At 41.5% G+C, this 13,182-nt stretch overlaps 1 protein-coding gene across 1 annotated transcript in view; it reads left to right on the forward strand.

Moving 5' to 3' along the window:
- The window catches only part of SDC2 (syndecan 2), a 123,523-nt gene extending 114,648 nt beyond the window's left edge, over positions 1–8,875 (forward strand). Inside the window, exons 4-5 of the mRNA XM_055431713.2 lie at positions 5,202–5,337; positions 6,462–8,875. Of these exons, the coding sequence (XP_055287688.1) occupies positions 5,202–5,337; positions 6,462–6,625 (300 nt within the window). The 3' untranslated portion in view covers positions 6,626–8,875. The remainder of the gene's footprint in view (positions 1–5,201; positions 5,338–6,461) is intronic.
- Positions 8,876–13,182: the final 4,307 nt, after the last annotated feature.

Raw genomic sequence — 13,182 nt, forward strand, 5'->3', positions numbered from 1 at the left:
TGGCTTTATTAGCATGGTATTGCAATTAGCTGACCAGCTACTACTAGGTAAGATACTTAAGTTGGAAAATGCATGCTACAGTCTGAAGAAGGCTGAAGTTTCAAATCCTGTTGTTGTTCAGTTGCTCAGTCATGTCTGACTCTTTGCGACCCCATGGACTGCAGCACACCAGGCCTCCCTGTCCCTTTACCATCTCTCAGAGCTTGCTCAAACTCATGTCCATTGAATCGGTAATGCCATTCAACCACCTCGTCCTCTGTCATCCCCTTCTTTTCCTGCCTTCAATCTTTCCCAGCATCAGGGTCTTTTCTAATGAGTCTGCTCTTTGCATCAGATGACCAAAGTATTGGACTTTCAGTTTCAGCATCAGTCCTTCAAATGAATATCCAGGGTTGATTTCCTTTAGGGTTGACAGGTTTGATCTTGCAGTCCAAGGGACTCTCAAGAGTTTTCTCCAACACCACAGTTCGAAAGTATCAATTCTTCGACCCTCAGCCTTCTTTATGGTCCAACTCTCACATCCATACACGACTACTGGAAAAACCACAGCTTTGACTAGATGGACTTTTTTTGGCAAAGTAATGTCTCAAGTCCTAGATCTGGTCAAGTGTCTTAGCTTCTCTGACCCATTTCTCTTGGGTCCTTGGGAAGATTAAATGTGAGGGCATGCAGCATGGCACCTGATACCCAGCAAGCATTCGGTTAGAGCAGTAGAGACTGAGGCAGTTCACCAAGGGAAAGTGTGGAGTAACAGCGGCAGGGGACTGCAGACAGTGGAGGATAGCATGCTGCTTAGGAGAACTTGGAATCACAAGTATCCCTGTTTGTTGCTCAGCCGTCTGTTGGTTAGAAATGAGACGCTGCCAAGGTTTAACAGCAGACAGCATGTGGAAGACTGTGTCATGAAGGTAGGGACAGGCTGTCTCTGGAGACAGAAGTGCCCCCTCTGCAGGCAGGACTGCACATGGGCTTCCAGCCAGATGGCCCCCCTCCCTTTCCCATAGTACATTTGTTCTTCCCCTCCCCTTCCCACAGTGCACTTGTTCTTCCCCTTCCCACAGTGCACTTGTTCTTCCCCTCCCCTTCCCACAGTGCACTTGTTCTTCCCCTTCCCACAGTGCACTTGTTCTTCCCTTCCCCCGCTAACCTTCTACCCACCCCACTCCCCACGCAAGCGCACAGGGTGGTGAGGAACAGGGCTGGGTAGGTTTCTTCAGAGGTGGAGCAGCCAGGGCAGTCCTCTTCAGACCGGAGTGCTCTCTGTTGGATGAAGGAGGGCCTGTTACCGTTAGCAGTAGACCAACTTCACAGGCCAGGCGCTAGGAGAAGGAGGAGCTGTGAGCCATAAGGCAGACCTATCTGGCTCCCTGCATGGTAGCTGCTCCAGAACTGGATTCTGTGGAATGAATGAAAAGAAAAAGGGAGAAGAGGAGAAGTGAAAAGCAACAGGTGCAGCTGAGGGTAGGTCATCCGGGGCGGCCGCTGAAAGACGCATCTGACTCTACTGCACGTATATGTGACCACTTGTCGTGACTGAGTTCCCTGAGGTCAGGAACCATTAGGACTCACTAGTTGGAGACAAGAAACTCAGTTTTGGCTTTTTGTGGTAGAGTTTTTATCCTCAGCAAAACCTAATTTGACATAGAGCTGCCTGGTCAGTTGGATTGAAAATTGATGTAAGTTTTTAAAAATTGACTTTAAGGGAGTAATTGTGTCAGATTGAAATAAAGAAGATAGATATTTGGCAGATGAGCTCAGAAATGAAAGGCCCCAAAACATTTTAATGTATTCTTGGTATCATTTGTTTTTGATGTAGTAATAATAAAAGTTCATCCATTTGTGGGAGATATTATTGAGTGCTACTCATTGTGTTGAACACTTTTTGCAGTACTTATTGTTATAATATTAGTGATTAAATTTTCTATTTTGTAATTACATGGCACAGCTAAATTAAACATTACCTTTCGGATACCGTTAATACAGACTTTGCTTTTGAGTGGGTGTCACAGTGACATTGATGTCACTGTTACAGATACTCTGGCCAGTTTGTTGTAAATTTATGTGACAGAAATAAAAAGAATACAGGTATTTGTTCAAGCAGAGCATTGCTTGTAACCTTTTACTCCGTTACGTTTTCATGGTATCCAAACAGCCAGACATGGATATGACAGATCTTTCATTGACTTCATCTAATTATCTATGCTGCCTTTCCATAATTTCACTTTGCACACGTGTATGAGAGTCCAGGCATTTCAGATTAGTTCTGTACTATAGAAAGTATTCTTACTAGTCAAACTCTTCCTTTCATACAATAAAACTTGTAAATCTAAAGAGTGACTGTTCCATCCAGAACACCTAGAAGCTGTGCAGTCATTCCTGTGAGTACGTGGTAGCCCCAGTTCTGTGGAGACCTCCTGTCCCCCAACCTGCAGATCCCCTGAAATGCAAGCTCATTCATGGCTGTTGGATCAGAAGCTGAGTCGGATGGAAATGTAAACTCTCTCAAAAGATTTTAGGTACTGAAAAGACCTGAGAGGAACTCATGTGATCTGTCATATAAATGAGACAAAGATGACATGGATGAATTAAATTCCATCTCTAATGTCACAGTAGCTACTTACCTTCACCTCACTCACCACCAGAACTCACTTCCTCTTTCCCTCATTACAAACCTGGATATCAACCTACTTGAGTTTTCTCTTCCCTTTCCTAACTCTCCCTTAACTGCTAATGAGCAGTGAGAAGTGTAGATTAGAATCCAGATAATTCATTTTCTCATCTGTTGAGTTCTGTCCTACCAGGCATCCAATTAATGATGGGCTTTCCATGAGAAGAATGGAGGAATTGAGGCAAAATGCTGTCAATGAGCTTTTCTGTTTGCTTTCCCTTGGTACAGGAAAGCCAGGGGAGACTTTTATTTTCTTCTCTCACAATAATGTAGAGAATAGTGAAATTTGGAGTGCACGTTGTATGGCAGTGAAATGATCATTTTCCTGTAGCCTCTGTTCTTTGTAAGTCATGACGGGTTGAGGGTTCAGTCAGTACAAGGTTTTCATGTAGCTTGGGAAAGTGAGACAGGAATTCTTTATCATGCTCTATTATACGTTGTCTTCAGTGGAAACCAGTCTAGTGCTCTGTCCACTGAGGCAAGGCCCACTGACCTGGAGCTCAGATAGATACACCTAGTGATCCTTCTTGGAAACACTGATGACCTTAAGGCACCCCAGAAAGGCGAGGTCTCTATGCTTTTTAACCTTCTAGGTTAAGTAGCTAGTGGCCATATTGGATGAATGCTGGCCTTCAAAAAGCCATCAGGCATTTAACTGGGCTACACCTAATGAAGGTGGTTGGCTGCTCTTAGGAAGAATAGTAGAGCTAAAGAATATTTTTGTCTACAGTAAGAGACCAATGGAATTGACAGTGTTTTTCGTCAGTAGTGTTGGCCAACAAGAACTTGAGCCTGATAGAGAAGAACAAACTCATTTGAACTGAACTTATCTAATTCAGTGGTTCTCAAACTGTAGAATTATCTGGAGAGCTTTAAATAAGTACCAACAATAAGCAGTGCCAGTTTTACTCAGTCCAGATCAATGAAACAGTCTCTAGTGGTTCTTTTATATATATATATTTAACTTTTCAGGTGATTTCAGATTTCATTGTAATCTTAGGTCACTTGTACATGATGGCCAACATTGGTACTGAAGGTTAGAAAGCCAACAGATGATTTATGTGATGGTATAATGGGCTATAAAGTGTTCTGGGGTTTTTGAGAGGTGGAAGATCTGGGCTTCATGAAAGACAAATGGACAATGAAAGAAGTGAAAATTTTGTATTGGAGTTAGAAGAACTGTGTGAACTGAGGCACAGATGTTAGGAATCAGCTTTGGTAAGTAAGTGGCAGTAGAGATGGCTTCTTAGGGCTTCCTACTGGAGATTAAGCAGTGGCCTTGTGAGATGGATTGGAAGCCACCCAACACATGGAGTTGGGTATGATGTGGTAAAGACCTAGATAAGGTCTCAGGAATGAGAATCCATGGAAGACACTGAATTTGAAGGAATGTTGAGAGGCAAATTGAAAGGACTACATATATATGTATATATATGATATATGAGGTATCACTTAGTCATGTCCACCTCTTTGCGACCCTGTGGACTGTAGCTGGGCAGGCTCCTCTGTCCATGGAATTCTTCAGGCAGGAATACTAGAGTGCGTTGCCATACCCCCTTTCAGGAGATGTTTCCAACCCAGGGATTGAACCCAGGTCTCCCATATGGCAGGCAGATTTTTTACTATCTGAGCCACCACCAGGCAAGCCCATTGAAAGGACTGTGACATACCAAAACATATAACTTGAAATGTGCCAAAATAACTTCGGGGGCCCAAGAGAATAGTAGTTACTATTGATGAAAAAGGGGAGAGGGTCGATCTGTTATGATGATACAGCCAAGGACGAGGGTCCTGTAGGGTGCTGGTAGGTAGGAATAATGCTGCCTGGAGGTGAGATGGTGAGAGTTGTAAAATACTCAAGAAACTGAGAGTGCCCTTCACTGGACAGATAGAAAAAGTGAGGTCCAGAAAAATAGTGGATCAGGGCCACAGAGGAGCTCCTTACAGAACCCAGGCCCCCTGAAGTCTAGATTCTAATCCAGGGTGTGGTGAAGGTGCAAGAGTGAATAAATAGTGGGGATCATTACAGATGAAGCTTGTTGGCTGTGCCCCACAGAGTGGTAGCAAGCAGAGCCCTGGGAGAACACTCCGAGAGAATGCCTGCAGGGAAGCTGCCATCACAGTACCCCATGTAGCAGAAAGGTGATGAAGGAGTGAGTTGAATTGGGTAATGTTGTTGGGTTGGAGCTGCCAGAAGGGGATGGTGGTCTGAAGACTGAAGAGTCGTAGAAAGCTAGAGATCCTTGTGAAATGTCAACTTAGAGAACCTAACCGTGCCATTAGGATTTATTACGAACTCAATGAATTGTCCATCTTGCCTGTACATGTGATGGCTGTTATATAAAATCATGAAGAATGCGGATCCACCATAGGACTCACCCATGTGTATACACATCACTCAAAGGGATTGTTTCATTTATTTTCTAAACCCAGTGTTTGAAAAAAAACCAAAACTTGGGGAAGTACTTACTATTTCTTCCAGCACATTAAAAGAAGATTTTTATAATCTTTTTTTTTTTTTTGCCTGTACCAGTCACCTGAAGAAATTGATAAGGAAAAAGTTCACCTGCCTGATTCAGAAAGGAAAATGGACCCAGCTGAAGAGGATACAAATGTATATACTGAGAAGCACTCAGATAATCTGTTTAAAAGAACAGAAGTCCTGGCAGGTCAGTAGCCCGGTGGAGAGTCCTTAAATAGGCTTCTGTTTGTCTGAGTGATGTTCAGAAGTATCAGCAGAGTTTGCCGGATGTTACCTTACTACTGAAAACCATCTGGAACATCTGAATCATTTCAGAGCAAGTGAGACAAGAGTTAGGCAAAGGTTGTCTCTCTTTTCTGTCAGCTCCCTCCACCTACCTACCCCTTGGCCCGCCATTTGGGTTGGGGTGGGGAGAGGCAAGAAGAAAGTTAAGGCCTAAACTGGTCTAGAACAACTGGGTGTCAGGTATGGCAGAATGTGAAGCTCAGTCAGGCTTGATCCAAGTCCTCCTGATCTCAAGATAAATTTAAAAGAAGAGAAGGTTCTTTATGGAGAGGGCCGTTGATACAGTGCCCATGGCACAGAAGGATGTCTCTAATCATAATTTACCTGATGAAAGGATTAACCTTTGATTTTACAGGGGAAGATTTGCAAGATTTTAGAACACAGTCCTTTTTAAAAATTTTTATTTTATTGAAGTATATTTGATTTACAACATTGTGTTAGTTTCTGATGTACAGCAAAGTGATTCAGTTATACATATAATTTACATATGCTAATCCCAAACTCCCAATCCAGCCCTCCCCCACCCCCACCCCTCCCTTAGCAACCGCAGATCTGACCTCTACCTTTGTAGAATACTTGATCCTTGAGAGGAAAGTCCCAAATCCAAGATGGCAAAGGAAATTTGCATGCTTTTTTCACAGTTCCCTTTATCAAATTTAAGTCAGTTATATCATGTTCTGTGTTTTCATTAAAAAAGCAATTAGAAGATTAGATTACCAAAATGTGAATGCTGAAAAGACTTAAGAGTTTTAATGTATGGAACTAGTTGAGATCACAGCCAGATTTTTTTCTTATTGAGACTTTTGGGTGATATTATTAATGCTAATCAAAGCAAATATTATACCTCTTGAAGAATGTCAGCTTTGCTTAATTACCTGGTTGCTTCATTGAATCCAGTTTTCTTTTAGGTTTTGGGTTTTCAAATTAAGCTTTTTATGAGAGTGTAGATAAATTGGCCTTAACAAAGCTAATTTCTGCCATCCTTGAATCTCTTCTGAAAGTAATCTTCCTTTTGGTGTGTTTCAGCTGTCATTGCTGGCGGAGTTATCGGCTTTCTCTTTGCAATTTTCCTTATCCTGCTGTTGGTGTATCGCATGAGAAAGAAGGATGAAGGAAGTTATGACCTTGGAGAACGCAAACCATCCAGTGCTGCTTATCAGAAGGCACCTACTAAGGAGTTTTATGCGTGAAAACTCCCATTTAGTGTCTCTATTTATGAGATCACTGAACTTTTAAAAATAAAGCTTTTGCATAGAATAATGAAGATCTTTGTTTTTTGTTTGTTTTTTTCATTAAAGAGCCATTCTGGCACTTTAATGATAAAAATCCCATTGTATTTAAATCTTTTCATGTATTTCTATAGAACAACATAAAATTCAAACTTAACATCTGCAGTGTTCTGTGAATAGCAGTGGCAAAATATTATGTTATAAAAATGCTCAATGTACATGGAATCGGTTTAAATTTCTATGCGCAAATATGAAAAGAGTGTTTTTATCCAATGGTTCGGAGATGAAAGCTATTTCATTTGTGTCAGCATGTCTCAGAGTGACCTTATCAAGTTGGTCTTACTTTGTTAATTTATCTGTTGTTCCCCTCTCCTCTGCTTGCCCTCGAAAACAAAACAAAACTCTATGCCTTTTGTAGCTGTTACGGTGCAATTTGTCTTTGGGTAATTCAGATAATGGTAATTTAGTGTATATATGATTTTCAAATATGTAAACTTTAACCTCCACTTTGTATAAATTTTTAAGTGTCAGACTATCCATTTTACACTTGCTTTATTTTTCATTACCTGTAGCTTCAGGCAGATTTGCAACAGCAAATTAATGTGTAAAATTGGATTATCACCACAAAACTGTTTAGTCATGTCAATCCATTCAGATCTTCTTTTGAGAGGATTTGATGTGAGTTACTGACAAGCCTCAGCAAACCCAAAGATGCTAACAGTATTTTGAGAAGTTGCTGCAGATTCCTTTGGCCACTGTATTTGCTAATTTCTTGCAATTTGAAGGTACGAGTAGGAACTTAAGGAAAAAATCAGTTTTTGTTCTTACAAATGCATTTAAGTTGTAAACGTCTTTTTAAGCCTTTGAAGTGCCTATGATTCTATGTAACTCGTTGCAGACTGGTGTTAATGAGTATATATAACAGTTAAAAAAAAAAGTTGGTATTTTATAAGCACAGACAATTCTAATGGTAACTTTTGTAGTCTTACAAATAGACATAAATTGTAATTTGGGAATATAAACACTACTGAATAAATCATGTGGCCTAATATTGAAAATGTCACTCTTATAAATTTTGTACATTTTCGATCAAATGTACACCTCCCCTCTGCTAATGACCGTCTGCTCTCAAGGATGTTGTGGGTTTGATTTCTGAGTGTTCCATGGTGTCTGTAAATCAAAACCAAAGAGCTCATTTGATGAGGCTGTTTATTATCAGATTCGCTTCTGAATTGGCCAGAGGAAATCTGAATGTATCATCCTGTGTGTGTTTGGATGTAGTTTTTGGAAGGCTGCCAGGGAGGGAATTGTGAGTTTCACAACCTTTATAGAGATAGCTGATGGCAATATTGAGATGGATACCTGCCCTGGCAAATAACTTTTAGGACTATAATTTCCAAAGAACTAAAGAAGGCTTCCCTGATGTCGGTATCTATGGTTTAGTTCTCTGGATTGTTTTACCTTTGAAACTGTGCTCCGAATCTCTCCTGAAGTTTAACCGAAGAAGTAATAGATGGAATACCATAGTTCACACTATGGGGAAGGAGAGTCCCTCAGAGAGGTTCTAGGCATTAAAAGGAGGGCTTCGCTGCTTCGGCATGAGGTTGGCAGAGAGCGGTGATGCCTGAGGAAGAGATGGAAATGTGAGGGTACCCTGGCGCCGTGGCTGGGGACTTCCTTCTAACTGAACATTTCCTTTTTCTGTTTTACCACCAATTTTGTTTAAAGTGTGAGCTGCCAAAGTAGGAAGAAGACAGCAAAAAACAGCAACCTTTCCAACATATAATTTGCTTTTAATGAAGTATGAATACTTCATTTAGAGAACATTCCCTGGAATTGCCTCAGAACTCAATAAAAAAAATTTTTTTTTCGATGCAGCACTCAGAACAGTGTTTACTTAAATTCTTAATGGCCTTAATTCTCAAAGTCCTGTCCCATCACTTACAGAATCAGTCTACTGCAGAGTGATGAAAAGGAAGTGATAGCACTTTCTAAAGCTGCACAATGTCCCTCGGTTATGGAGGTTGTGAGTGTAGTGGGTATACCTCTAACTGTGCAAAGCATAGCAAAGTTCAGTTCATAGAATATTAACTGCTTGGAATATTCATGCCAGGAAAAGGAAATTTCTGGCAAATATTTTGTCACTGCTGTAAAGCAAAATATTTGTTAAAGTGCCAAAATAAAGTCTGTCATGCTGAAAGTAAAAAATCATTGTATAGACTGACATCCAATTTTCTTCAACTCTACGTTTTCTGCTCAGTTTTTTTTTTTTTTAAGATTCAGTAATACTACTATGAAAAGTGTTAGTAATGATTACCAAGTTCAGGAAAATTTGGTAAAATATAAATATTAAAGCCAATGTGAAAATTTCCTGTTTCCTTAACCACATCTAAATGATTTCCTGTGTGTGAATATGGCTTTCTTTGAGAAGCTTGCAGTATTCAAACTGTCCCATTTTGAGCATATGTGGGTAATGGTATGAGCTCATTTTAAAAAAGTTTCACCTGCAAGTGCCTAGTACCTGAACTTCAGGATTAAGACATGGTTAATAAAGTTGAATTTAGGTTAGACAAGATTGCAGAGATTACCATCTATTAACATTAAAACAATATTTTCAGATCAGATGTTTAAGGAATTATATTTTGGTAATTATTTTTTTTTGCAAGTAAAAGACAATAATATACACTTGCTTATTAAGGATATAGACTGCTTGTCTATGGTCTATGAGACAGCTAAATAAGGAGAACAAAATTAATTTACCTTGGTTGCCTTAAAAAACCAAAGTGTACAATAACTTTGTAGTTTTTAAGAATTTATTTCTTCGATATCTCAGACATTTTGAAACCATAGGAAAATTTTTAAGTGAGGAGCAAAAACATAAAACAAAAAATATGTAGGATTAATTTTATAATCCTATAGGCATGCTCAGTTGTGTCTGACTCTGTGACCCTTTGGGTTGTAGCCTGCCAGGCTCCTCTGTCCATGGGGATTTTTCAGGCAAGAATACTGGAGTGGGTTGCCATTTCCTTCTCCAGGGGATCTTCCCAACCCAGGAATGGAACCCACATCTCCTGCATTGCAGGCAGATTCTTTACTGTTGAGCCATCAGAGTAGCCCTAATTTTATTTATTATAAATAAATATTCTTTACAGCTTTATTATAATTACATAATGAAATGCTTGAAAAGTGTATTAAAATGTATTTGGTTTAAAAAGGTAATGACTAAGCAAAATGACCCCTAACTTGAGTTTTTTAAGTTCTAAGCCTCTGGCAGACAACAGTGAGACCCTCAGAGGTTTCCAATTAAAATAAATCAAGCCAGCTGATAAATGGATTTATCTAAATTAAGTAATCACCAAGGTTTAGTTCAACGCCAATATTTTATGACCATAGTGAAATCAGAGGTTTGCTCATTTCTGGGGAATTAGATTTAGTTGGCATTGAAAATTTGAAAAAGGATAAAACAACTATCTGCCATTATCAGTTGTCACTTAGTCCTGTCTGACTCTTTGCAACCCCATGGACTACAGCACGCCAGGCTTCCCTGACTTTTACCAACTTCCAGAGCTTACTCAGACTCGTCCATTGAGTCAGTGATGCCATCCAGCCATCTCATCTTCTGTCATCCCCTTCTCCTCCTGCCCTCAATCTTTCCCAGCATCAGGGTCTTTTCCAATGAGTCAGTTCTTCGCATCAGGTAGCCAAAGAATTGGAGTTTCAGCGTTAGCAATAGTCCTTCGAATGAATGAATATTCAGGATTGATTTCCTTAGGGATTGACTGGTTTGATCTCCTTGCAGTCCAAGGGACTTTCAAGAGTCTTCTCCACAGTTCAAAGGCATCAATTCTTCAGCATTCAACTTTCTTTATAGTCCAACTCTCACATCCATACATGACCACTGAAAAAACCATAGCCTTGACTAGATGGACCTTTGTTGGCAAAGTAATGTTTTTGCCATATAGAATTGATAAAACAATATCGAAATGAATTTTGTTCCACTATGTCTCCTAACTCTGGGTAACTTCACTGTTATGATTTATGGTTCTAGGATTTCGTTCCTTTTTGTTTATCTGCTGCATATGGTCTTAAGCAGAACTTTTTTCTGACCAAGAAGTCGTGGTAACTTTGGGAAAATTGGTTTCCTGTGAATTAGCTGGAAGGGTGTAACCTGAGCAACAGTCCTAACCCATAATAGCAGAGTGAAACTTTAGGCTTTGATGCCTCAGATGTGCTGAGTGCAAGACTCATTCATTCCAATTGCCTCAACAAAATAGCACGCATAAGCCACAAATGCTATGTGCAAGGCATTGGAGGTTTAATCAACAGATATTTTTCTAGTGACTTGTCCTGGGCTCCCTCCTAGAAGCTGGGGGTACAGTGGTGAACTAGGTAAACAGAAATCCTTCTCTCATGGAGTTTAGAGAGGGTTGTATAAGACAAAATTCACAGATAAAATCAACAAGTAGAAATTATCACTTGGTGGTAGTATTTCCACGATGGACCTGACACAGGCTGATCTAAGGGATTGAGGGGTTATTTCAGTCCAGGTGGACTAGGTATGCTGTGGCCACCATCTCAAAGTCTCAGCAGCTTAAAACAGGAAACATGTTGCTCATTCCACGAGTCCACGGGTTGGCAGAGAGTGTGGCTCTGAACAATTGTCATCTTCACTCCAGGTATGGGGCCAGTGGAGGAGCCATGATCTGGAACGCTGCCAGTCTCATGGCAGAAGAAATATCATGGTGAAACACACAGTGGCTCTTGGGCATCCCCTCAGCGGCGATGTATATCACTTCACCCATGTTTCATTGGGCGAAACAAATCACATGGCCACAACCAACTCCCCAGGTGCAGAGAAGTACAGTCCCACTCTGTGCCCCTAAGGACAGAGGTGGGATATTTGTGAACAGCTGTAATTACTACCACCTGGTCAGGAAAGCGCTCCAGGAGAGTAAGGCCTGAATGATGTGGAGCCAAATGTGCTCACATTAGGATGGACATCCAGGCTGTGGGATGGCTTGCAGGGGGAAGGGGCGTGGCATGTTGGAGGCACAGTGAGACGGCCATTGGTGGCTGAGCAAGTGCGCAGGTGTAGTAAAGCTGGGTCAGAGCGCTGAGATGGGGAACTGCCTCCCGATTTGGCTTCCTTCTTCCACCTTTCGTCCCTTCTATTTTAGTTCCCACGAAGAATCTAGGCTGGTCTCTTCACGATATAAATTATTTATGTCACTTCCTTCAGTAGCTCCTGTGTTACTGAGAATAACATCCTGACTCCTTATACTTGCCCTCCAGATCTTTAGGAACCGAACCCTGGACAATGGATGTAAGGAGAAAGGGCGGAGGTTGGGTGGGTGGGTAACCATGGCCAGTTCAGAGGTCATGATTGTTACCTAGTGGAGAAATGATGGTGGCTTGGCCTAAGGTGGTGACAGTGGAGACTCAGAAGACTGGAGAGGGACTGTTGGGGAGGTGAAATCGATGGCTCTTGCTAGAAGATTGGAAGGAACAGAGAGGAAAGAAAGGAATAAGAGGTCACCCATATTTTTGACTGAGTTGGGTGATCCACATTTTGAGAAGGAGAGACTATCAGGGGGAGTTGGCTGTTAAAACAAGATCTCTTTGGACCACGTTAAGTTAGAACTGTTAGACACCCATGTAGAAGTGTCTGGTGAACAATTGAATGTGAGAATCTGGAGCCCAGAGAAGGGGTCTGAGCTGGAGATGTAAATTTAGCAGCAGTGTCCATCATTGCCTGTTTGCACTCTGACTCACTTCCTTCTCTTCCCTGCTCTGCATGGAAATTGAGGTTGGGGTGACCCATGCAAGCGATATTCCCCAAATTTCCCTGCCAACTGACTTCTGAGAAAGTCTGACCAGTGGTTGCAGAAGGCTAAAGGTCAAGAGGCAGGGAAAAGCCAGAGTACTTTCCCCTCTCCCTGCTTCGAGCAGCATTTCCAGCTTTAATGCATCTCCTCTATGGTTGGGATCCCATTGGTCTGACTCTCCTCCAAGTCCCCCACCACCACCACCCTGCACTATTCCCAAACTCTCGTAAACCCCACTTTGCCCTCCTTGTCTCTCCAGCCTCAGGAAGGGTCACAGCTTCCTGCTGTTGCTCTTCTCTGAGTTATCTGACTCTCCCCGGTTTGCCTGCACAGATTTTCCAATGTCTTTGTCAGTAATTCCCTGGATTAAATTCCCTCTGTTTTGTTACCCCACGGGGGTTCTATTTTCCTTCCTGGCCCCCAACTGATGACACAGGAGTGAACAGCATGCAGACGGTATTAAAGCCATGGGACTAGATGAGATCATTAGAGAGGTAGATAGTGGAGCAGGAGGAAGGCCCTAGGCCTGCCTACTCACACAGTCCTTTTCAGATGAACCACTACCAGATTCGCTCTTTAGCGCTGGTCACAGGACTGGATTTTCATTTTGGCAGATGCTTAGCAGGAAACAATTTTTAATTACCGGAGGGGAAGAAATCCCCATAATGCTTGATAGGGTGCTCATTTTTGAGC

Source organism: Moschus berezovskii, chromosome 16, assembly GCF_049115385.1.
Source record: "Moschus berezovskii isolate FMDL1 chromosome 16, NW_MosBer_1.0, whole genome shotgun sequence".
NCBI lineage: Eukaryota > Metazoa > Chordata > Mammalia > Artiodactyla > Moschidae > Moschus > Moschus berezovskii.